Raw genomic sequence first — 24,585 nt, forward strand, 5'->3', positions numbered from 1 at the left:
TGTTTCCAGTTTTGAGGATGCCGATAACAACAATAACTACAACTCAGAACTAAAATAGGCCACCTGTGCTGCCCGGGGGGGAATTTATCGAGCACCGCTAGCTAGTGTGCTGTGCGCGCGCCGCGGTGCATTACAGCTTAGCATAGCAGCGGAGAAAACTTAACTTAAGCCCACAGCTTAAGCCGGATTGCAAGTTCAACAATTTGCGGCTCCAATTTTCTTTCATGTCTTTTGTACTTTTTTGCCAGTATGGATTTGAAATGGGTCTTAAACTGTGTTCATTATGGTCTTAAAAAAGTCTTAAAAAGTCTTAAATTTGACTTGTTGAAACCTGCAGAGACCCTGAAACCAGGCTTTATGCTGCAGAGGCACCGGGATTTGGCAACTGCGGTCAAGCCAGCCAACCCAGTGTTTTGCTGTGCGTGATTACAGGAGCTTTACGGTCAGGGCCGGCCCAAGCCTCCATGGGGCCCTAAGCAAAATTTGATTTTGGGGCCCTCTGTTACTGCCAATAATAGTGATTATTGATCATTCACACACCTAACCTGAAAGCCCACAACTAAGCCGAATTGCAAAACGATTTGCTGCTCTAATTTTCCTTCATGTCTTTTGGACTTTTTTGCCAGTACGGATTTGAAATGGGTCTTAAATTGTATTCATTATGGTCTTTAAAAAGTCTTAAAAAGTCTTAAATTTGACCTGCAGTGACCCTGATAATGGTGCTCTCCTGTTCCTGTGCCCCCCCTGTAGTTGTGGAGCGAGAGCTGATGAAGTGGGAGTAACAGCACCTCCCACTGGTCCTGCTTTAAATAAATTAGGGGCCTTTTTCATCCTTTTCCCCCCCACAGAGCTCAGCTTTTTTCCAGGAGAATAATCTGAGCTGCTAACAACAAAGTCCTCTTGACCTCCTGCAGAGTCCTGAAGTGTTTACTCAGAGCAAAGTTCACTCCACTCCACTGTGTTTGTTTGTCCATGTTTTCCCTCTGTTTCCTCTTTGCTCAGCAGCCTGTGGAAGCGGGCGCCGATCCAAGCGGCTCCCGGAGCGTGGACTCCGTGGGGCCTGGAGTTTCCTCAGGACACCAGCGGATCCTCACTTCTCCAGAGATGAGCCAGGAAGTGGTCGTCATCATCAGCCCCGGACTGCCCACTCCTCCTCTGAGCCCTTACCGCTCTGCACGGCTGCCGTCTGCAGAGTTCAAGGTGAGCGCGCGGATGTCCTGGAGGCTGGAATTTAGTGAACAAGTGCTTCACCCTGTGGAGATGTGAAGCACTGCAGGTCATTTTATTAAAAAATGAATGGATTTCTTTATTTTGAATGTATGTAGCATATCGTTGATAAAGTATCTGTTGTTTTTATTATTATTATTATTATTGTTGTTTTTATTATATTGTGATTATGCGATGGTAAAATGCACATTATGAGTCCAAGACAAATTTCTCTATGGGACAATAAAGTATATATTCATTGATTTATTCTTAAAGGTGCATTAAGTAATAAATCTAAATCAACTGGCCATAAAATCCTCCTAATATGTCACAGAGACTCAGGAATAATGTTTATATAACAAACTGAACTCACCAACAACAACAGTACAGACAAAATATTTGCGTTAAAAATACATTTTGCAGACTGCAAATCATGTTTACTTACAACTTAAATAAACTTAAATAATAACAATAATCCTAATGACTTTATTCTCCAGGTCCCTGACGTAAATGGAAGTGGAACTCTCAGCTTTGGATCATATTATGGGCCGTCTCAGTCACACGGTAGGTGTTTTAAAATCACATCACAGTAACAGCAGCGGCACATGAAGAGAGTTCAAGACATAATAATTCACTTTGGAATGTTCTCCTGTTGACTTTCACTGGCGCAGACTAAAATGTGAGGTCATGAAATCACAATTAAGCCTCTTTTTTCTCCATAGTCTTTTATGCAAACTGACTTCTTTGTGCCTTTGTCGCCCCCTGGTGGCTGACTGTTACTTTTTCTATTGTGATTTTATGTCCAATTTGATACCATATAAATAACTGCTTTACCATTTTCTCAAACAGATCTATTAAAATCTATATCCTCGTTTTTTAAACTGATTTTATTTGTATTCTGGTTTTGGTTCTTAAAGGTGACATAGAGTGGTCCTGTTGCACATATATGTTAGTCATGGAGGTCTACTTACATACATTAACTTGTTTTTATGGTCAAAAACCTCCTAGTTGCTGTAAAAGAGCCGATAGAAATCCTCTTTTCTGACGCTGTTCCTGAGTCGCGATATTTCAGAGTGAACTTTCACCCTTCTTGTGATTGGCCAGTACTGTTCAGCACACCAGCTCTCAGAAGCGCAGCTCCCCCCTCTGGAACGGTGGATGCACTGCTCCTCATTATCAAAACATTGTTTTAACAGTGTTTAAAAATAGCTTCTTCACGACTCCCCGCCGCAGTCCCTTTGACGACCTTTGACCCGCAGTCAGAAGACACTGTCGCTCGTGAAACACCTCCACAACGGACGTTATTCTTCTTCTGCGGTTTAATGTACGCAACCGGATGTACCCGGACTAGTGCCTGGAGCAGGAGGATCTGCTGTTCAGGAGAACCGCTGTTTACGTAACCGGACCGGGTTTTTTCACAGATCGCGCTGAGCCCGAGATTACAATAAAACACAGCGTTCTCAGCAATGGCTGAACTGTTTGTTTAGAACCTTCAGGGCTTCGTAAACAAGGTAATGAAGCAGATACACACTAAAAAAAACAGCGTTAATAGGAACTTCCGCTCTAGGTCCGCTTTAAATGAAATTAAGGCAAATGTTTTTGCTTATTAACCCCGGTGTCTCCAGCAGGTGGACTGTCCAACGGTGTCCATGCCTCGTCCACTTTACCACGTAGCTGGACGCCGACCAGAGAAGAGAGGCTTATCAAGTTCTCTGGAATCGGTCCAGTGGATGAGAGTGGGATGCCCATCGCCTCCCGATCTGTGAGTGAGGTTTATTAAATGTCTTTTTTTTTTTTTTTTTTTTTTCTTTTTTAAATAAAAAAGCATAACTCTGTGATTACATTTCTTAAGGCCTTGTTGGACAGGTTTGTTTACTTTCTGTTCCTCCACCAGAGTGTGAACAAGCCCAGAGACTGGTACAAGAGCATGTTCAGACAGATTCACAAGAAGCCAGAGGGTAAGGACGTCCTCCTCCTCCTCCTCCTCCTCCTCCTCCTCCTCCTCCTCCTCCTCTTCCTCGTCTTCGTCCTCCTCTTCTTCTCACACACTCGTGTGCAGAGTGAATTCCTCTCTGTCAGTGTCAGGTCCGACAGATTACTGCAGAGGCAAAATAAGACATAACTGAAAAAGCCTTAAAGTCTTAAGTCATTGTGTTTTATTAGCTCCGACACTAATCCAGCTTCTTATCTCAGCCCTGGGAGAATCCAGCTCCTCGTTTTCCTCGCTTACCTGTTGCGTAACAGAAACACATTCCTGCTTATTTGTGTGTTTTAACGGCACCGTCGCAGCACAGAGGAGGTTTTTGGAAAATTGTTTCAACTGTCTGCCTCTCTATGATTCGTCCTTTTTAAAGAAGAAGAAGAACAGCAGCAGCAGCAGCAGCACTTCAAAACGCCGAGAATAAAGCTGCATTATGTTGGAACTGGGAGTTAGCACCAGAGGCGATTCTAGAGTCTGTAGGGGCCCTAAGCAAAAATACCCAGGGGGCCCTTCCTTCCAACCAGTGTTCATCACCATTATGTTACAAATAATCTGACACCAATGAAAAATGAGCTCAAAATATTTTTTTTTCCGAACAAAAATACATTACACTGTAAAAAACCCACATTATAAAACAATATAAATATATAGAACAATAAAATACCGTAAATAACTGAGAAAAAAACATATATAAAGTGAGTAAAAGACATATGCATTACGCTGTAAATAATCCTCTTCATTTTCCAACTTGCAGAACAATAACTTCACACAGGTTAAAGTGAGGTGGGGCCCCTTTAGGGAGGTGGGGCCTCTTTAGGGGGGGGTTTCCTACTGAGATGTCATTGCAAATCGCCCATTGTTGTTTAAGGGGGACGGGGAGGAGGCTGCTCACTGCACATTTCAGTAAAAACAGCCCTCAGGCTCCGAGTGTCGGGGGGGCCCTCTATTGGCTCGGGGCCCCAGAAGTTGCCTGCCCTGCCTGTTCACAAGCTGCGCCCCTGGTTAGCACAAATAGTGTAGCAACGTGGCTACAGATTACAATTAAAACACAGTATTGTGTGTGTACAAGTTATTGACTTTGAAACAAGTACGACAGAAATGCTACTAGCGGTAAAAGTAGCAGTGTTTGTGTGGGGGCGGCCATCTTGGAATCCTTCACTGGGGAACTTGAGGCTGCTCAGAGTTAAGTTTTTGACCTCTTAAAGAAAATTCCGACTACAAACGGAATGCACCATCATGTCATGAGCTAGCGATGATCGCGCTAACCTGAGAAACTACAGCACATGGCTGCTTTTATGCTCTAAAAATAAGAGTATAAATAAAAATAAGGATGTATAAGATAATACAAGTCCAGTAAGTATGATTCTTATTGTGCTATTTAAAGCTGCAGTACGTAACTTACTGCGGTACATGGTTTTTCAGCATCTGCCTGGACAGGTTGGGGTGAAAGGGGAAAAAGAGACAGTAGTTCTGTCAGAGTAGTAGTAATTTTCTATAGTATAATCACACAAGCATTATAATATTTGTAATAAATCTTTATTTGGGCCAATATGTTCATTTTATTTTTACATTTTTCTTTCAAACTAGAACCTGAAATGGAAGAATCTGATCGATGGTCATCCGAACGTAAGTGAATCCACCGACGTCCACGTCGATGTCCTGTCAATTCTTACGTATTCGGTTTAAACTGACGTGCGCTGATCTGCAGGACTGACGGACGAAAACGACCACGCGGACGCGAATCTGTTCAGACTGACGCCACACGGAGCTCTGCCAGACTGGTGAGGTTTTATGGATTTGATGGAAAAAAATCCATCTTGTTGTCCCATCACGGCGTTAAAATTTAAAGATCTTTTCCATTGTCGGCCATGTTGAATAACTACCAAAACACAATGTAAGGTTTTCGTCCACTAACGTTAACCTTACCAAGTCCAAGTTTCCCCTTAGCGTCATCTGACTCCTACTACTACTACATTAGCCATGTAAGCTAGCGGCAGTTAGCCCTTGTTTTTCTTACGCTTAACCGGCTGAAACATAAGGAACGGGATTTTCACAGTACCAGCCGAGCACTGAATGCTCTCTGCCAGACAGAAGCAGTCGAACTGAATCATCGCAATGCTGAGTTGGCTTGAGCCCCAAACCCTCCGAGCATTTGACATGAAAATTACAGAAATTAAAGGTGCATTATGTTATAAATCTAAAGCAACTGGCCATAAAATCCTCCTAACATGTTCATATAACAAACTGAACTCACCAACAACAACAGTACAGACAAAATATTTGCATTAAAACAAATCTTTTGCAGACTGCAAATCATGTTTATGTTTTGAAATCATGTTTTGGCGTCATGTGGCGCCACCTACCACCGTCTACCAATCATTGCAGTCAGTAGAGTCTCTGCCGAGCAACCACGGGTTGCCAGTTACGTCAGAAAACAAAACCTGAAAGACCTCGGTATTTTGAATTTGAATGTAGTAACAGTTTTCTTACATATGGCACCTTTAACATGTATGTTATGTCATTATGTTATATCACCACACGGCACATTCGGTCAAAGCAACAATCGCTAACTCTTTGCTGCTTCAGGCAGTTTAATAAAGTGTTTTAACACAATGCTAAATGCTAAAATTTTATTGGAAAACTGACGGGTGCATATTATGTTACCTTCTTGCCAAGCAATCAATGGGATTGACACAGCTAGCAACCCGCTAGCTTAGCTTAGCATAAAGACAGGAAGCGTCATGAAGTTGCACTTTCTCATATCCGTCTGCTCTCATGACTCAGATTTTACATCTCCTGCCCCCTACTGTTCATTTTGGTGAACTACCTAACTGAACTGGTGAACTTTTGGTCATTCTGTTAATTATTTGAATGCTCCTCTCTGTATTACCTGCAGTAGCGCACACGCCCGTACGCCTGTACGATAGTTTATCTGATCGTGAGAGTCGGTGACGTCTTCAGATGAATACCATCCACAAGTCAGGCCGAGAGCAGTGGAGGGAAAAACGTGTGGGAGTCGGGACAAGTTTGGATTTGTTGTTACAGGCTTTCACAATGAAGCCGTGATTAAGTTGCTGTCCATGCTCTGTGTGTGTGTGTGTGTGTGTGTGTGTGTGTCGGGGTGTTGTGTTTCAGGAGTGAGGACGTAGATAAGCTGTCAGACCTGGGAAAGCAGCCGACTCAGCCGAGGAGCATATTCGACTTTGAACCAGGAAAGAGCAGCAGCAGCAGCAGCAGCAGTCGTCAGGTACGACCTCACACGCTTTAATTCTTCAACTCTGCAGAAGAGAAACTGCTAATCTGTGGGATTATTTCAGCCCGGCGTTAATTCCTCACCTTTGATGTTTGTGTAGTTGTCGTTTTTGGCTCTGATCACAGGAGTTTCCCCATGTGTGAATCTCCAGAGCAGGTTTTCAGGATCGGCACCTTTTCTTTAAGAGTTAGAGTCTTGGGGCCAATTCCAATTCCTATCTTAACCCTTAATCTTAACTGGCCTCAAAACCAAGTGTTGAGGGTTATTTTGTCACTTAGAAATGGGACACCCCTTAAATGCAGATACGTCTTCAGACTGTAGGGGGCAGAATAACGCCAAAGCTGCGTCCAGTCTGTCAACTCCAAAAAAGAAGAAGAAGAAGAACACATTTACGTCAGGATTATTTATTACGATCCGTTTGTCAGTCAAGTTATTAAGTTGTCAGTTAGTTATAAGATGATACTCATACACATATTCAGCTGACAGTTACCACACACCACGACTTATTGAAAAGTAAACCACACCGGCCGGCTATTGACAAAAGATCGTAAAATAAAAATAAATGTTACGCAACAATGACGTCAGTAATCCATAATATGGGCCTAAACTAAGATAATACAATGGTTTTCATCATTTTTATATCTCTATTAACAAAGAAAATACTTCATTTGTAGCGTACTTGTTTCAATGCTTTCGGCGCCATCTTTGTTATGTCAAAACACGCAATGCATTCTGGGTAGCCCTTGCTCCCAAGGGTGGTCTCGGAAAATCTCGATATTGAGGGCGATACAGCCCTTAAACTTGGCCCTCAACTTAATTTTCCTGAGAATCGGGACAGCACTTTTTGGAGATTGAGGATTAAGATTGAGGTTAAGTAAGGAATTGGTATTCACCCAATTTATGTCGGTGGTTTCGGAGTGTTGCATGATGGGATTGCGTGACACCAGCTACTGGAGCTGTATGACACCCTGTAAAAAACGCATGTATGAGAGCAATAGCATTAGCATTTTGGGATAAAATGATCCACTATAGCCACTGACGCTTAAAGTGCAAACTCTCGATCTGCCTCTTTCTCGGTCGAGACATTTTTGAGAGGGATTGTGAGGCTTTTCAGATGTGGTAATGTTCACAATCTTTGACCTGATGCAGCCGTTAGCTGTGCAAACGCGACGTGGAAGTGCTATTATCTGGATTAACGGTTGAGTTTGCGATTTCAGTCTGGATCCGATCCCAGTTGACGTAGCGGGGAAAATTCGGCGTTCACCCTGGACAACACACACACACAGAGTCAGATTAGAGTTTCCACTTAATCTAGTAATCCTCCATCTGCATGTTTTTGGACTGTGTTTCTGGATAGATCCCACATGCACACGGGGAGAATAAGCTCTTGCCCTTGATTGAACTGCGATGAAACCTGGCGACCAGGGGCGCAGCTTGTGAACAGGCAAGGCAGGCAACTGCTTAGGGCCCCGAGCTGATAGGGGGCCCCGGGCTGATAGGGGGCCCCCCGACACTTGTAGCCTGAGGGCTGTTTTTACTGAAATGTGCAGTGAGCAGCCGCCTCCCCGTCCCCCTTAAACAACAATCTCAGTAGGAAACCCCCCTAAAGGGGCCCCACCTCACTTTAACCTGTGTGAAGTTATCGTTCTGCAAGTTGGAAAATGAAGAGGATTATTTACAGTTTAAAGAATATCTTTTTTACTCACTTTATATATGTTTTTTTCAGTTATTTACAGTATTTTATTGTTCTATTTATTTATATTGTTTTATAATGTGGGTTCTTTACAGTGTAATGTATTTTTTTTACTAAGTTTATATAGTTTTTTAAAAGCTATTTACAGTATTTTTATTGTTTTTACATTTATATTTTCACATACTTTTGTATTACAAGGTTTTTTCATGTTATAAAAAAATATTTTGAACTCGTACATTTTTCGTTGGTGTCAGATTATTTGTAACATAATGGTGATGAACACTGGTTGGAAGGAAGGGGCCCCCCTGGGAATTTTTGCTTAGGGCCCCTACAGACTCTAGAACCGCCTCTGCTGGCGACCACCGTGTGGCTTTGTGCTTCTTTTTAAACGGCTCTTGCATCATTGTCCCAGATCTGTTGCACGCTATGCCTCGCGTCGACAGAAAAGGAATCTTTGTTTTCCCCTCACCAACAGAAGCCCGAGTGTCTTGTGATGAGTATTATGGTGTTAACCTCTTGTGCAGGTTAATGGCTCACAGCACGGGAAACTTATTGAATTTCCTCTCTATGACGGTGGTCGGTGGTGTTTTTTCTTGTTTTTTTTAAATAAAAGCACCATATCTGGTGCTGGAGCTGGGATTTCAGTGAGGACGGCGTCCAAGTGAGGGGACGGCTTTGGCGCCGAGAGAGACATTCAGTTAATGTTTCACCAGAGAGCGTCTGTGACTGCTTTTTCCTTTTAAAGTAATGCGTTGAATGTGTGTTTTTTTAACCCCCAGAAAAGGTGAAAGTGATTTTTAAACTGGCTGTTCGAACTAGACTGTCTTCATTTGTGATGTTTTGTTAGAAAATGATGTCAAAATGACTTTAAATGGCTGGGATTAAAGTGAGAATGAGAGCCAATTCCAATTCCTATCTTAACCCTCGAGCTCAACCCTTAATCTTAACTGGCCTCAAAACCAAGTGTTGAGGGTTATTTTGTCACTTAGAAATGGGACACCCCTTAAATGCAGATACTTCTTCAGACTGTAGGGGGCAGAATAACGCAAAAAAGCTGCGTCCAGTCTGTCAACTCCAAAAAAGAAGAAGAAGAAGAACACATTTACGTCAGGTTTATTTATTTATTATTTTATTTCAGTCAAGTTATTAGGTTGTCCGTGAGCTAAAAGATGATACTCATACAAATACCACAACCACGGACATATTCAGCTGACAGTTACCACACACCACGGCTTATTGACAAAAGATGGCAAAATAAAAATAAATGTTACGCAACAATGACGTCAGTAATCCATAATATGGGCCTAAACTAAGATAATACGATGGTTTTCATCATTTTTATATCTCTGTTAACAAAGAAAATACTACTAATTTGTAGCGTGCTCGCTTCGCTGCTTTCGGCGCCATCTTTGTTATGTGAAAACACGCACTGCATTCTGGGTAGCCCTTAAACTTGGCCCTCAACTTAATTTTTCTGAGAATCGGGACAGCACTTTTTTGAGATTGAGGTTTAAGATTGGAATTGGAATCCACCCTCAGTCTCTGTTTAAGAGTTCATGAAAGTCTCTTCTTTATCTTTAACTTTATCTTGTTGTTTTTTTCTGTCTTCAGACGTATTTATCTCCGAAGACGCAGCCTGAGAAACCAAAGTCCCCGTCACTGGAGGTGAGCGTCTTTGTTTTTCTGTCGTTCTCCCTCATCGAACCAGGACTTGTGTTGTGTTTTTACGCTGTGCTTAATTTATTTTGCCCTTCCAACCCCCACCGCTGCTCGGGCTCAGGCCAGTCTGGTCTCTGAGCTGAGTCGCTTCGAGGCCGAGCTGGACTCGGAGATCCAGGGTCTGGAGAGGAGACTTTCCCAGAAGCAGCAGCAGCAGCAGCAGCAGCATCATCGAGGCCGGGGTGAGGTACTGAGCCCTCCCCTCCTGACTCTCTCCGCCGAAGCATCTCCTCCAATCTACCAGAATCTCACCTTCACTCCCACAAACCCCCACCCCCGTAAAAGCTGCGTGAGAGGCTGTTTCCACACTGCAATGTTTTCATTTAAAAACGCAGACATTCTGATTCTCCAGATGCACCTGTCGTCCACATTAGCCAATGTTTTACAGTCACTTTAGAGTCATTTTCATGTAATAAATGAAACGAAAGCGAAGAATTAATACCCTTAATACTCTGCGTTTAAACACACAACACAGTGACCTTTTAAGGGTCTTCGTAGGGACGCGACGACTCATCAACTACTTTGATAATCGTTCAGTTTAAGTGTTTTTATAATTAAGAGAAGTTTCCAGGTTTTTTCAGCTTCTTTAATGTGAATATTTTCTAGTTTCTTTGCTCCGTAAAACAAATAAATCAATAAAACGTAATACATTTGTGTTTGTGGACGAAATCGAGACATTTGAGAACTTCATCATTTCAAAGATTTGGGAAACAGTGATTGTCATTTTTCAATTTTAGGGATCAAACGGGGTATCTGTGCGGTCTTAAAAAGTCTCAAATCCAATAATTTGAAATTAAGGCCTTAAAATGTCTTAAATTCTCCTAAAATCTCATAAAAGGTCTTAAATAGAATGTTGAAAACAACAAAGAACTATATAAAGTTTTGGTGTTTTGTTTTTTTCTTTCTCTATTTGGTCTTCATGAATATAAATGATTTAATATAATTTGTATGATGTGCCCTTCGTCTGGAAATGTGGTATGTCAAGCAAAACTATCAGCCTTTACTGGCACAATGTTGCTGTTGTACTTTTTTGCCAGTATGGATTTGAAATGGGTTTTAAATTGTATTCATTACGGTCTTAAAAAAGTCTTAAAAAGTCTTAAATTTGACTTGTTGAAACCTGCAGAGACCCTGTCAAATTAGTAATCGATTAATCAAGAAAATAATTCACAGATTCATTGATTATGAAAATAATTTTAAGTTCCTCTCTCTTTTCACTTCCTGTTTACACCGCGCACCCGAATAGTCACGTTATCGATGTTTTTATTGTCTCCCGTGACTGAAACTGAGCTAAACTCGCGTCGTCTTTATCTGAAAATGCAAGTTTTTGAATGAAAACATGGCCGATGATGGACGGCAGCCTCCTCAGTGTGACCCCTCTGCTTGCTCTACCTTTGACCACATATGATTTCCACGTTCCTCCTCCTGCGACCTGGATGACGCTCCGCGACGTCGCCTGCCTTCCCGCCTGACGCTCGGATTGACCTGCTCTGTTAATCACCTGCCTGCAAACCCCGCCCCCTTCACCCCCCCACCCCACCTCAGCATCTGGCTGCCGAAAAAAAAACAAAAAAACGGACAAACTTTAAAAATCCACTTTGCTTTTAAAGGTCCAGTGTGTACGCAGTAGTGACATCTAATGGTGAGAATGCAGATTGCAACAAACTAAAGGGCTGCTCTCAGAGGCGATTCTAGAGTCTGTAGGGGCCCTAGGTAAAAAATCCCAGGGGGCCCTTCCTTCCAACCAGTGTTCATCACCATTATGTTATAAATAATCTGACACCAACGAAAAAAATGTTTTTTTTCCAAAATGATTGAAATAACATGGAAAAACCTTGTAATTAAAAAGTATGTGAAAATATAAATGTAAAGAACAATAAAATACTGCAAATAGCTTTTAAAAAAACTAGATAAACTTATTTAAAAAAAATACATTACACTGTAAAGAACCCACATTATAAAACAATATAAATGTAAAGAACAATAAAATACTGTAAATAACTGAAAAAAACATAAATAAACTGAGTAAAAAAGATATGCATTACACTGTAAATAATCCTCTTCATTTTCCAACTTGCAGAACGATAACTTCACACAGGTTAAAGTGAGGTGGGGCCCCTTTAGGGAGGTGGGGCCCCTTTAAGGGGGGTTTCCTACTGAGATGTCATTGCAAATCGCCCATTGTTGTTTAAGGGGGACGGGGAGGCGGCTGCTCACTGCACATTTCAGTAAAAACAGCCCTCAGGCTCCGAGTGTCGGGGGCCCCCTATCAGCTCGGGGGCCCCAAGCAGTTGCCTGCCTTGCCTGTTCACAGGCTGCGCCCCTGGCTGCTCTGCTCAGTTTAGGGCTGCTGTTGACATTAAAAATAAAGGGATTATATCCTCATACAAACATATTCATTGGTAAAATATATAAATGTTTGAAAACAAACCCTCATAAATGTTACACCCTGGACCTTTAAAAATCATATGGGCTTATTTTCAAGACCTGACTTTAAATCCTGATTCTCCTGCTGCTCCTGATGCTCGTGTGATTTAAATCAGCTTCACTTGACAGCCCAGACTCGAGGAGAGTAGGACCCAGGGGATTTCCTCCTGCTCCTCAGGGAGTGGTCAGCACCTCCACTTTGTCTGAGTTGTTGTGAGATTTCCTGCGAAGCTGAGCGTCACATAGAGGCTGCTGGTGTTAATGCTCTCTGTGTTTTTACAGGAGGCCAGAGATCCAGCAGCTGCTGCTCCAAAGACTGTAACTGCAAACTACAGGTCAGTGACAGCATCTCTTACTGTAGGACAGCAAAGAAATGTTGAATAATGTTTTGGAATGACCTTTGAACTGCTTTTTATGATTTTAAAAATGAGTTTTTAGACGCGTTTTTCTGCTCTAGAGATAAACATGTAAAGCTGCCTGAGTTTGGGCTCAGTGTGGGTGCTTGCGTTTTGGATAAAATGCATGAAAATGCTTGAAATCTAGGTTGTATTCATTCAGGAAATGATCCATTTGCCCTAATGCACTTTGACAGTGAGCTGACTTTCTTCAAAAAAAAACAAAAAGTATCTCGGAATGACTTGAAATTTACCGTCATAATAGTCGGCCGCCCTGAACAAGGATCCGTTGAAAATATTTGCAAACCTCTTAAGGAATAATTTTAATGAATTTTTGAAATTCCTGAAATTATCAATTTGCCCTGATGCACTTTGACAGTGAGCTGAGTTTTTTCTCAAAAACAAAAAGTGTCTCTGAATGACATGAAATTTACCATCATAATAGTCGGCATCGCCCTGAACAAGAATCTGTTGAAAATATTTGCATATCTCTTAAGGAATAATTTTAATGAATTTTTGAAAATCAGGAAATGACCCATTTGTGCCCTAATGCACTTTTATGCACACAATTTTAAAACATACACTTTTGAGTCATTCTAATGTTACAAAATACAATTTGGCTGCCACAATATTATGCTTTTGATCATGTGTTCACACAGTGTGTAGCTGTAAAGGAGCGGAAAAAGCTCGAAAATGTACCATGAATGTGTTTGAATTTGACTTTAAAAAACAAGTGTGAACCCTGTAAGAATACTTAAATGTGCTTGATTGGAGATGTTTAGCAGTTTTAACGTGGTTTTATTGTCATTGTGCAGTTAGGGCAGGTTAGGAAAGAAAGTCCCAGGTCAGTCATATAACAGACGTCTGAACACAACACTCAGCGCCTTAATCTGCTTTGATATTTGCTCCATCGAGCAGAAGAAATCGCCTCCTGCTTTGATAAAGAAGCGTTGTGCGTGGACGGAGTGCTGGTTTGTTTACCTGTTACTCCATCAGGTGACTCTTGTTGTGAGGAAGCTGGTGAACTTTTAACAAGGCTTCAAGTGGAGCGTTGTGTGCGACTTCAAACGGGGAGGCAGCATTCCACGTTTCTCACCACGTGTGCGAGGCATTTTCTGCTGGACTCGGCTCAGTTGATCTCCAGAGAGTTTTTGACCTCTCTGGTCGAGGAGGAGGAGGAGGAGGAGGAGCTTTTCTTTACCGTCTGTTGGAGACGTATGGAACGAAAGGAACACCCAGAGAGTGTTAAAACACTCCCTTATCTCACAAGCTTCACAGTTGTTTTGTCCTGGTCACCGCCAACATCTCATCATCTCATCATCTCATCATCTACGCTCTAAAAATATCAAATATCCAAATCTGTCTTTGACTTTTTCCAGTTATGCTGGTCACAAGACACACAAAGCAAGTGGATTAGTGATAAAAAAAAAATGTCCCTAACGTGAAGCTGTCTGTCCATATTTACAGTCGCCCGTTGCCCAGGCAATTTATATTTGTGGAAACATTTTCTACACGTCTGGAAATATGCAAATAAGTTTGGAGGACGCAGCTGGCAGGAAGTGTTGGGTTATTGTTTAATTCTTAGGGGGAATTCCAATTCCTTGCTTAACCCTCAATCTCAAAAATGTGTGCTCCCGATTCTCAGAAAATTAAGTTGAGGCCAAGTTTAAGGGCTGTATCGCCCACAATATTGAGATTTTCCGACACCACCCTTGGGAGCAAGGGTTACCCAGAATGCACTGCGTGTTTTGACATAACAAAGATGGCGCCGAAAGCAGCGAAACGAGTACGCTACAAATGAAGTATTTTCTTTGTTAATAGAGATATAAAAATGATGAAAACCATTGTATTATCTTAGTTTAGGCCCATATTATGGATTACTGACGTCATTGTTGCGTAACTTTTATTTTTATTTTATGATCTTTCGCACACGCGATGGTTTGCTATTGTTTACTTTTCAATAAGCCGTGGTGTGTGGTAACTGTCAGCTGAATATGTCCGTGGTTGTGGTATTTGCAGCTTTGTTGAGGGTTATTTTGTCACTTAGAAATGGGACACCCCTTAAATGCAGATACGTCTTCAGACTGTAGGGGGCAGAATAACGCGAGAGCTGCGTCCAGTCTGTCAACTCCAAAAAAGAAGAGGAAGAAGAACACATTTACGTCACGATTATTTATTACGATCCGTTTGTCAGTCAAGTTATTAGGTTGTCAGTTAGTTATAAGATGATACTCATACAAATATTCAGCTGACAGTTACCACACACCACGACTTATTGAAAAGTAAACCACACCAGCCGACTATTGACAAAAGATCGTAAAATAAAAATAAATGTTACGCAACAATGACGTCAGTAATCCATAATATGGGCCTAAACTAAGATAATACAATGGTTTTCATCATTTTTATATCTCTATTAACAAAGAAAATACTTCATTTGTAGCGTACTCGTTTCGCTGCTTTCGGCGCCATCTTTGTTATGTCAAAACACGCAATGCATTCTGGGTAGCCCTTGCTCCCAAGGGTGGTCTCGGAAAATCTCCATATTGAGGGCGATACAGCCCTTAAACTTGGCCCTCAACTGAATTTTTCTGAGAATCGGGACATTTTTGAGATTGAGGGTTAAGATAGGAATTGGAATTCACCCCAACTCTTTATAGACGTGCTCGTCTGTCCTTTGTTGTCGTTACAAAAACCCTTTTGTCGACACAATGACAGTCATATTTGCCTTAATAAGCACAATTTGTTCTGCTTTTTCAGAAATCTATCAGCCCCAAAGCAGCCTGTCCATCGCTCTGTTGGCACATCACAGACTTCTGCTCCCACACATGGTAAGGACGGAGTTTTCTACACTTTTTTTTTTTTTTTTTTTAAACTATAATCCACTTCTGCTCTGGTGTTTTCACATCAGGCTCATGTGAGCATGGAAAAGCCTCTGCACAGTCTGGGTGTGGAGGAAGCCCACAAACATAGGAAGTGAGGCTCTAAAGACCCGATTAAAGATTAGCTCGGTCCAATTGTTGTTCCTTGGAAACTCGAGATCCCTTTTGAACTGAGGCAGTGAAGTCGTCTGAAGGCTGTGATTGCTTTCACGGGAATCGCATTCAAAAACAACATGCCAAACAAAGCAGGCACGTTTTTTTTTACCCCTCCGCTCACACCGCCGTGTCTTCACTGCGTCCCACAGTAGAACGTCTTTCTCCAGCCCGTGACGCCATGGAGCTCCCGGTTAAGAAAGAGGAGAAAAAGGTACGTCAATCTCTCTGTGACTTTCCTGGAAAATCTTGGCATTTTGTTGTTGTTGTTGATCTGAATACTCGGTTAAACACATTTGCTCTTTGTTACAGATGAAAGCAGCGAGAGCCAAGTTCAATTTCAAGGCTCAGTCGCCCAAGTGAGGAACACGAGGAGCTTATTGTTCGTTAAAGGGATACTTCACCGATTTGAATGTGGCTTTGTGTTAGTAGTATCTAAAAAAGTAGTATTTTTTAGAAAATGTGCTTCCCTCCCTCAGTTTTTCCCTGACTTGTAAAAAAATCAGTTTTCCCTTATCCAAATTTTCTACACAGTGTCCCTGTGTAGTTTTTATGGGTTTATACGAACCCAAAATCCACTCTTTTATACATATTATGTGCTCCTGCATTGTCTAAAAGTTTTTGTTTCATTTTCGTAGTGTTTCAAAAAGTCATGTAAAATAACATGGTCGTGGGCCGCGGTTGCATAGCCACTGTTAGCAGCGAGACACCATGTTTCTACCGGAGCCTATAAGGACAAATGCGAGAGAACAAATCGAGCGTCTCTTTACTTGTAGCAGCAAGTCCCGCCTCCACTCTCTCCGCTTCGTCCGCTACGGCCGCGGTAGCTCCGCCCTCTTCCTCGCCTCACGAACCTCATCTGCTGACACGGAGAAAGACGACGAGGACGACATTTGACCGACTGCGTACACCGTAGCGCTCAGGGAAGGGAGGGGGTGAGCAGAGCAGCAGTTCTTTGTTGTAAATTTCAGCCTCTCCTCTAGAGGGCACTATAAACCACTTACTTCACCTTTAAATACGATACATAATCTAGCGACACAAAGCCACGTGCAAATTGGTGAAGTATCCCTTTAAGTTATCGCAAGTTGGGTTTAACGCGGCATCGTGTCTAAGAAAAACATCACTTTTTCCATCTCCTCAGGGAGCTCACGCTGCAGAAAGGAGACATCGTTTACATCCACAGACAAGTCGACGCCAACTGGTTTGAAGGAGAACATCACGGCAGAGCTGGGATTTTCCCCACGTCTTATGTAGAGGTGAGATATGTTCCCGTCTTTCATTTTTATACCATTATCTGAGACTAAAAGACTTCCCGTTTCGTTTTCGTCCTCGAAGGTTCTTCCTCCTTCGGAGAAGCCGACGCCTATAAAGTCTCCCACTCTGCAGGTGCTGGACTACGGCGAAGCTGTGGCTCTTTATAACTTCAACGCCGACCTTCCAGTCGAGCTGTCCTTTCGTAAAGTGAGTGAGCGCGATCATTTTTTCACGTTGACGGAATACATCGTTGTTGTCCTGGAGCTAAAATCTGGAGCGGCAGCAAAGATGTCAGTCAGTCAGGATTTGGGCTCCAGGCGTCTTATCTCCAGTGAAGGACAATCTTAAAGGGATACTTCACCGATTTGAATGTGGCTTTGTGTTGCTAGAATAGCAGTAGTATTTTTAGAAAATGTGCTTCCCTCCCTCAGTTTTTCACTGAGTTGTAAAAAAAATCAGTTTTCCCTTATCCAAATTTGCCCTTCTGTGAGTCAAATGACTCACAGTACAGGCTCCCGTAGAAACATGGCGTCTCGCTGCTAACAGTGGCAACGCAACCACGGCCCGCAGTGCTCCTGCATTGTTTTCCATTTTCAAAATTTGCCCTACTGTGATGCAAAACGCGTCATTTGACTCACAGTAGGGCACATTTGGATAAGGGAAAACAGATTTTGTTACAAGTCAGGGAAAAACTGAGGGAGGGAAGTACATTTTCTAAAAAATACTACTGCTATTCTAGCAACACAAAGCCACATTCAAATCGGTGAAGTATCCCTTTAACGCTTCATCTTGGACAATGCTATGCTTCCAACTTTGTGGCAATAGTTATATAGTTATATAGTTATATTTAGTGATGAAGTTATAAAGCGACAAAATATTTTATCAGGCGTTTTTGAGGCTTAAAAAAACCGCAAAAAAAATGAAGCCACCCTCCAGAGTGGAAATCTTAAAAACGCTCCACCGTGGCGTTCCCGTCTAAAGGGTTGAAAACACAAAAGTGCGCTCTGAGCTGCTCACGCTGGCTATCCTCCTGTACGCGTTGACGTCAGATCCATGTACAGTACAGACAAACAACAACAAACATGTGGGATTATAATCCATCAGTCGGACATTCAAGTCGCCTTAGCTGCTACTTGGCGCTACTTGAGAGAAGAAGAAGGACGTTTCAACGCTACTGCGCTCCTTGTGTTGTTGTATGGCAGTGCTTCACAGCGCCACCTAGCCACCTGGCATGCACACTACATCAAATTTCACACACTTTTGCGTCACCGCGTGCGCGCAGATTTCCACCCAAAGACGCTCGTCTGAACGTGAAAATAAAACGGCACTTTTGCGGTTCAGTATCATTGTCGCATAAAGCTTAAGCCCTAAAAGACCTCTGTAATTTTGAATTTGAATGTTGTAGTAACCGTTTTTGGCCACATTCTTTACGTGTGGCGCCTTTAAATCTGTTTGAATTGCTCCTCAGGGTGAAGTGATCGGCATCAGCAGGCGCGTCGATGACAAGTGGTTGGAGGGCAGGATCTCCGGGACGAGCCGGAGCGGCATCTTCCCCGCCACATACGTCCAGGTCAACAAGATGCCTCGCACCAGATACTCGTCCTCCGACGACTACTCACCGGGCCCCCTGTCCCCCGTGTCCCCCATGTCCCCCGTGTCGCCCGGTCCCCAGAGTCCGGGCCGTCCACTCCACTCACCCTGTCCACGCTCGCCGTTGTTCACCCCCACCTCCCTCAGCCCCAGATCAGAGCACTCCCCGCTGAAGCCGTCCTCGCCCTCACCCTCACCCTCACCCTCACGCTCACCCGCACCGTACGGCAGCCCACTTTCACAGTCACGCTCCCCCACGCTGACGGCCAACGACGCGGCCTACCGGTGGCCGCAGAGCCCGCACAAATCCACGTCGCCCACCGCCCGCCAGAACAGCCACTGGTCCGGGACTCACTCTCCCAAACAGAACTCCACAGCTGGAGCCGTTTCACCGTCTGATCCCTCACAGGTCGGCTGCATGTCCTCACCCGCGCTCTGACTGACTGTTTGTGTTGCGTCGTCGTGAATCATCATTTCATAAAGCCTGACGTGAGGTTCTCATGTATTTTTTAGGGTGTTCCGTCTAATCCACACGTCAACTCCCAGCCTCAAAGTGCTGCAGCAGTGGGGCAGCGCCAACCGTACGTCATGAGATTGACATGTTTGTTTGTTTTTCACCGTTTTTTTTGTGCTTTTTTCCTGCTAATTTCTCTCTCTATATATTTTCTTTTATGTGTTGTTGTTAATGTTAGGTACAAGGCCGTTTACAACTACAAACCACAGAATTCAGATGAGCTGGAGCTCAGAGAAGGAGACATCGTACAAGTGATGGAGAAGTGTGACGATGGCTGGTTTGTAGGTAAGAATGAAGAACTTTATCATCAACACAAAAAAACAAACAAAGAACTATATAAAGTTTTGGTGTTTTGTTTTTTTCTTTCTCTATTTGGTCTTCATGAATATAAATGATTTAATATAATTTGTATGATGTGCCCTTCATCTGGAAATGTGCTATGTCAAGCAAAACTATCAGCCTTTACTGGCACAATGTTGCTGGACACAGGGTATCCGCGGGGTCTTAAAAATATTTAAATTTGAATTTAAGGCCTTAAAATGTCTTAAATTCTCCTAAAATCTCATAAAAAAGGTCTTAAATACAATTTTGTAAGGTCTTAAAAATCTACTAACGTTACTTTTATTTAAAACGTGCATAAATGTTTCGATTTTTGAGATTGCGATAACAACAATAACTACAACACGGAACTAAAGTAGCCCACTTGTGCTGCCCGGGGAGAATTTATCGTGCACCACTAGCTAGTGTGCTGTGCGCGCGCCGCGGTGTGTTATAGCTTAGCATAGAAGCGGAGAAAACTTGTTGTTGTTAGTATGAAGCCTTGGCAGTTATGTTATTTTGAGATTTGAATGTAGTAAATTGGATTGTAAGTGAATTTACAGGACGAAAAAAAATGTTCGAAATGGGAAGTTCTAACTTATTTAAAGGTGCATTATGTCATAAATCTAAAGCAACTGGCCATAAAATCCTCCTAATATGTCACAGAGACTCAGGAATAATGTTCATATAACAAACTGCAAACTCACCAACAACAATAGTACAGACAAAATATTTGCGTTAAAACAAATATTTTGCAGACTGCAAATCATGTTGATGTTTTGAAATCATATTTTAGCTTCATGTGGCGCCACCTACTGCCGTCTACCAATCATTGCAGTCAGTAGAGTCTCAGCTGCCGAGCAACCGCGGGTTGCCAGTTCCGTCAGAAAACGAAACCTAAAAAGACCTCGGCATTTTGAATGCAGTAACCAGTGAGGAATTTATTCCTTGTACTCGATATCAAAACATCTCATAGACGCAGTTCTCCCTCTAGTGGACATCATGAGGTACTGCAGATTTAGAGTGTATGTTCTCCCTCTAGTGGACATCATCGTGCACTGCAGATTTGCGGTGTTTGGCTACAGCGCGTGTTCTCCCTCTAGTGGACATCATCGTGTACTGCAGATTTGTGGTGTTTGGCTACAGCGCGTGTTCTCCCTCTAGTGGACATCATGGTGTACTGCAGATTTGTGGTGTTTGGCTACAGCGTGTTCTCTCTCTCTCTCGTCTGCAGGTACGTCAGAAAGGACTCGTGCTTTTGGAACGTTCCCCGGGAATTACGTGGCACCAGTTTGACTCCCGCACTTCCCCGCTCACCCTCGTCCACCTGGACTCAAACGAGCCCCGTGTTGTGGCTTCAGTTCACTCTGACAGAAAGCGCTTTGACACCCCCCCCCCCGCAGCATTTGGTCCGTTCCGTTGCCCGACGCCACGCTCCAAACCCCTGCATGTTTCCCCTGTCTCCCAGAAGGCGAGGTGAAGACAGGGGGCACCGTGTGTGTGTTTTCTCACTTCCCTGCATGAGTGTGTGTTTGTGCTATGTTGCACTGAGAGTGTTTTCACACACACACACACACACACAGAGGAAAGAATGAATGCTGATGATAGTGTTTCAGATGTGAAGAATGGTCTTTTTTGTTCCACAACTATTTGCAGCTGCAGGAAAATTTGCATTCTTTGCGTCTGAACAGCACAGAGCCCACCTCTGATGTCACCAGCCACTGCTGACGAGTGTGAATGAGGATGGTACATTCCACACCCCCCCCCCCAGCATTTGTTGGATCACTAATTTTTTCCTTTTTCAAATATCTCCTCCAGATTTCCCTTCAGATCTCTGAAAAAAAACCAAATCCCTGGGCAAATTTGTGGAAACAACAACAACAACGTGAACCTCTGTAGAAGTAAGGGCTCGGACATAAGTCAAGATAAGTTTACCGCCTTTTTAAAAAAAAAAAAGGGCTTTTTGCAGAAGAGCGAATGTAATTAATGCATGTTTATAAAATGTGTTCATTATATAAACTGTTTGGCTTTGTTTGTGTATGATGTTTGTCGCCAAAGGTGAAAGTAGAGTCAGATTGTGTCCACGGGCTGTCACTGTCCAACACGCACACACACACAACTCATTGTCTACTGCTTTATCCTCCACATGAGGCTTCACGGGGGGGAGGAGCCAATTGGTGCTGACATATGGCGAAAGGCGGAGTCACACATGAGGTCAGTTGGGGCTAACAGCTAAGCTAACAGTGGAAAAAAACATGTTTAATGATGGTGTAAATCAAGCGGGAAGTCGGCTAATTTTCTTTTTACAAACAGCGGGGTCGCCCCCAGGTGGCTAATCAGTATATGGTTACTTCTGTATAGGCTTCAGGCATTAAACTGGATGACTTATGTTTGTTTTTTTTTTACATCCAGTCGATGACTAGAATAAAAATCATTACTGTCGAATGTTTTTTGACGCGTAAAATCCAAGCGCCCTGGATCATGCAATAATGACTTCAGATAGTCTGCTGTGCTTCTAGGCTGTAACTCCAACACGGTTTTTATACATTTGAATACACATACACATAAGAAGTGACAGCCCTATTGTGCTCTAAAAGAAGTTTGAGTCAAATGCAACTTACAATGTCAAGCTTTTGTAAATCCTACAATGTTTATGGTATACATTTTTTGAAAGTAATGCTTTATGTGCCAAATCTATATTTTTTGCTAATTCCACACTGAACAATCCCAGCACTCCTGAGTTTAAAGTCAGAATTCTGACTTTAATCTCAGATTTTAAACTCAGGAGTGCTGGGATTGTTCAGTGTGGAATTCTGACTTTATTCTCAGAATTATGACTTTAAACTCACAAATTCTGACTTTATTCTCAGATTTCTGACTTAAAACTCGGAATTCTGACTTTATTCTCAGAAATTCTGACTTTATTCTCAGAAATTCTGACTTTATTCTCAGAAATTCTAAGTTTATTCTCAGAAATTCCGACTTTAAAGTCAGAAATTCAAATTTTATTCTTAGAATTCTGACTTTAAACTCAGAAATTCTGACTTTAAACTCAGAAATTCTAATTTTATTCTCAGAATTCTGACTTTAAACTCACAAATTCTGACTTTAAACTCAGAATTCTGACTTTAAACTCAGACATTCTGACTTTAATCTCAGAATTCTGATTTTAAAAACTCAGGAATTCTGACTCTAAACTCGGAATTCTGACTTTATTGTCAGACTTCTGACTTTAAGCGCCCCCTGCTGGATCATGCAATAATGACTTCAGATAGTCCGCTGTGCTTCTAGGCTGTAACTCCAACAGGGTTTTTATACATTTGAATACACATACACATAAAAAGTGACAGCCCTATTGTGCTCTAAAAGAAGTTTGAGTCAAATGCAACTTACAACGTCAAGCTTTTGTAAATCCTACAATAATGTTTATGGTATATTTTTTTTGAAAGTAATGCTTCATGTGCCAAATCTATATTTTTTGCTAATTCTACACTGAACAATCCCAGCACTCTTGTGTTTCTGCCACTGCTTTTTACAAAGTCAGAGATTTTCCTTTGTCACTTTTAAACAACAACAACAACAAAAGAGAACCCAGTGTTCAGAAGATCACTCATGTTCGTGCCAGCGTCGGAATGTTATCTCGCTTCATCAGTTTGCTATGATTTATTCAGGATTTCACTGTACAAAAAATAATATTTAGGCAGAAATATGAGATGATTGTACAAACATGTAACCAATTAAAAGTATAATATATTTGCTTTTTAAGATAATGTATCTCACGTGTATGGTACGCACTTTTTTTTCCTTTTTTTTTTTTTTAAAGCATTTAGACATTACAGAGTGATACTGAAACACATCTGTGTTCTTGTGTGAGTTTTTTTTTCTCCCTGTGTTCATTCAACACTAACAACAAACCTTTGAATTGTTCCACAGAAACGTTTATTTCATTTAGTTTGTTCCAAAACAACATTTCTTTACCTTTAGTGGAAAACATCACAAGGTCAATTAAATAAAGGAAGAATAACTGATGCTGACAAATATAAATACAACACATACAATTTATGTATACTAGTATGTAGTGCATGGTTGATTTTTTCCATTTCCACAGAATGACCACAGGTGGGCAGTATAGCGCCAGACACAGAGACACCTTTCATTTATCTGAGTGTTATTGTTTTTAAATGTTATTAAATTTGCCTCATCAAATATTGATCGATTTTTAATGAAGATTAGTGAGTAAATACATACAATTTTTTTAAACAAATTTATATCTTTTGAAAATGTCTCATTTACTTGTTTAGGCTGATTTATCCTGTTAAAAATAGAAGTAAAAACGTATTTTGCACAGATTTGCAACGGTTTATGTTGTTAATTTATGGAAGAGGATTAGAGCCACATTATTGACTTTTATTTATATATATATATATATATATATATATATATGTATACATATATTCTAACTTTTTATCTTTTACAGAAGGGGATTAAGACCACATTAACTTTTTTGGAAACACATTTTTATAATAATAATAATAATAATGATAATAATAATAATAATAAAAATAGAACCTCAAAAATTCTGAGATTAGTAGTAGAAGTCAGATTTCTTTTAATTGTTTCCAAAAATGCGTTCTTATTCAATTTTATTTGTATAGCATGGAGCCCTGGACATGACATGGTAAAAACATTTATTTATTTTTTAAATTTTTAATTGTGGCCACAAAATAGAAATACTATTTCTTGTCCACAATTTACTATTTTACTAATAGTGAGGCAGAAATATTTACAATATTATATAAATAGTAAATTGTGGCCACAAAATGCAATTTCATGGCAATAAAATAGTAAATTGTGGCCAAAAATTGTGGCCACAAAATACTATTTCATGGCCATAAAATAGTAAATTGTGGCCACAAAATATTTTTTTTTGTCCACAATTTACTATTTTACTAATAGTGAGGCAGAAATATTTACAATATTATACAAATAGTAAATTGTGGCCACAAAATACTATTTACTAATAATGAGGCAGAAATATTTACAATATTATACAAATAGTAAATTGTGGCCACAAAATAGTAAATTGTAGCCACAAAATAGTAAATTGTGGCCTCAAAATAATATTTCGTATCCACAATTTACTATTTTTTGGCCATGAAATAGTATTTTGTGGCCACAATTAAATTATTTTCTTTCTGAC

The 24,585-nt window shown here is 41.4% G+C and overlaps 1 protein-coding gene across 1 annotated transcript in view; it reads left to right on the forward strand.

Annotated features, from left to right (window-relative positions):
* sorbs3 (sorbin and SH3 domain containing 3) overlaps nucleotides 1-20,681 on the forward strand; it is a gene marked incomplete at its 3' end in the record, with an annotated part of 34,954 nt that extends 14,273 nt beyond the window's left edge. The window contains exons 3-21 of the mRNA XM_083904935.1: nucleotides 1,003-1,200; nucleotides 1,704-1,770; nucleotides 2,835-2,968; nucleotides 3,101-3,164; nucleotides 4,775-4,813; nucleotides 4,896-4,968; nucleotides 6,323-6,434; nucleotides 9,745-9,798; nucleotides 9,914-10,039; nucleotides 12,562-12,614; nucleotides 15,435-15,505; nucleotides 15,862-15,923; nucleotides 16,022-16,068; nucleotides 16,851-16,965; nucleotides 17,045-17,170; nucleotides 18,432-18,962; nucleotides 19,067-19,134; nucleotides 19,246-19,352; nucleotides 20,620-20,681. Of these exons, the coding sequence (XP_083761061.1) occupies nucleotides 1,003-1,200; nucleotides 1,704-1,770; nucleotides 2,835-2,968; nucleotides 3,101-3,164; nucleotides 4,775-4,813; nucleotides 4,896-4,968; nucleotides 6,323-6,434; nucleotides 9,745-9,798; nucleotides 9,914-10,039; nucleotides 12,562-12,614; nucleotides 15,435-15,505; nucleotides 15,862-15,923; nucleotides 16,022-16,068; nucleotides 16,851-16,965; nucleotides 17,045-17,170; nucleotides 18,432-18,962; nucleotides 19,067-19,134; nucleotides 19,246-19,352; nucleotides 20,620-20,681 (2,109 nt within the window). The remainder of the gene's footprint in view (nucleotides 1-1,002; nucleotides 1,201-1,703; nucleotides 1,771-2,834; nucleotides 2,969-3,100; nucleotides 3,165-4,774; nucleotides 4,814-4,895; nucleotides 4,969-6,322; nucleotides 6,435-9,744; nucleotides 9,799-9,913; nucleotides 10,040-12,561; nucleotides 12,615-15,434; nucleotides 15,506-15,861; nucleotides 15,924-16,021; nucleotides 16,069-16,850; nucleotides 16,966-17,044; nucleotides 17,171-18,431; nucleotides 18,963-19,066; nucleotides 19,135-19,245; nucleotides 19,353-20,619) is intronic.
* Between the last annotated feature and the right edge of the window lie 3,904 nt (nucleotides 20,682-24,585).

The sequence above is a fragment of the Microchirus variegatus genome, assembly GCF_963457635.1.
Source record: "Microchirus variegatus genome assembly, chromosome: 18".
Lineage (NCBI taxonomy): Eukaryota > Metazoa > Chordata > Actinopteri > Pleuronectiformes > Soleidae > Microchirus > Microchirus variegatus.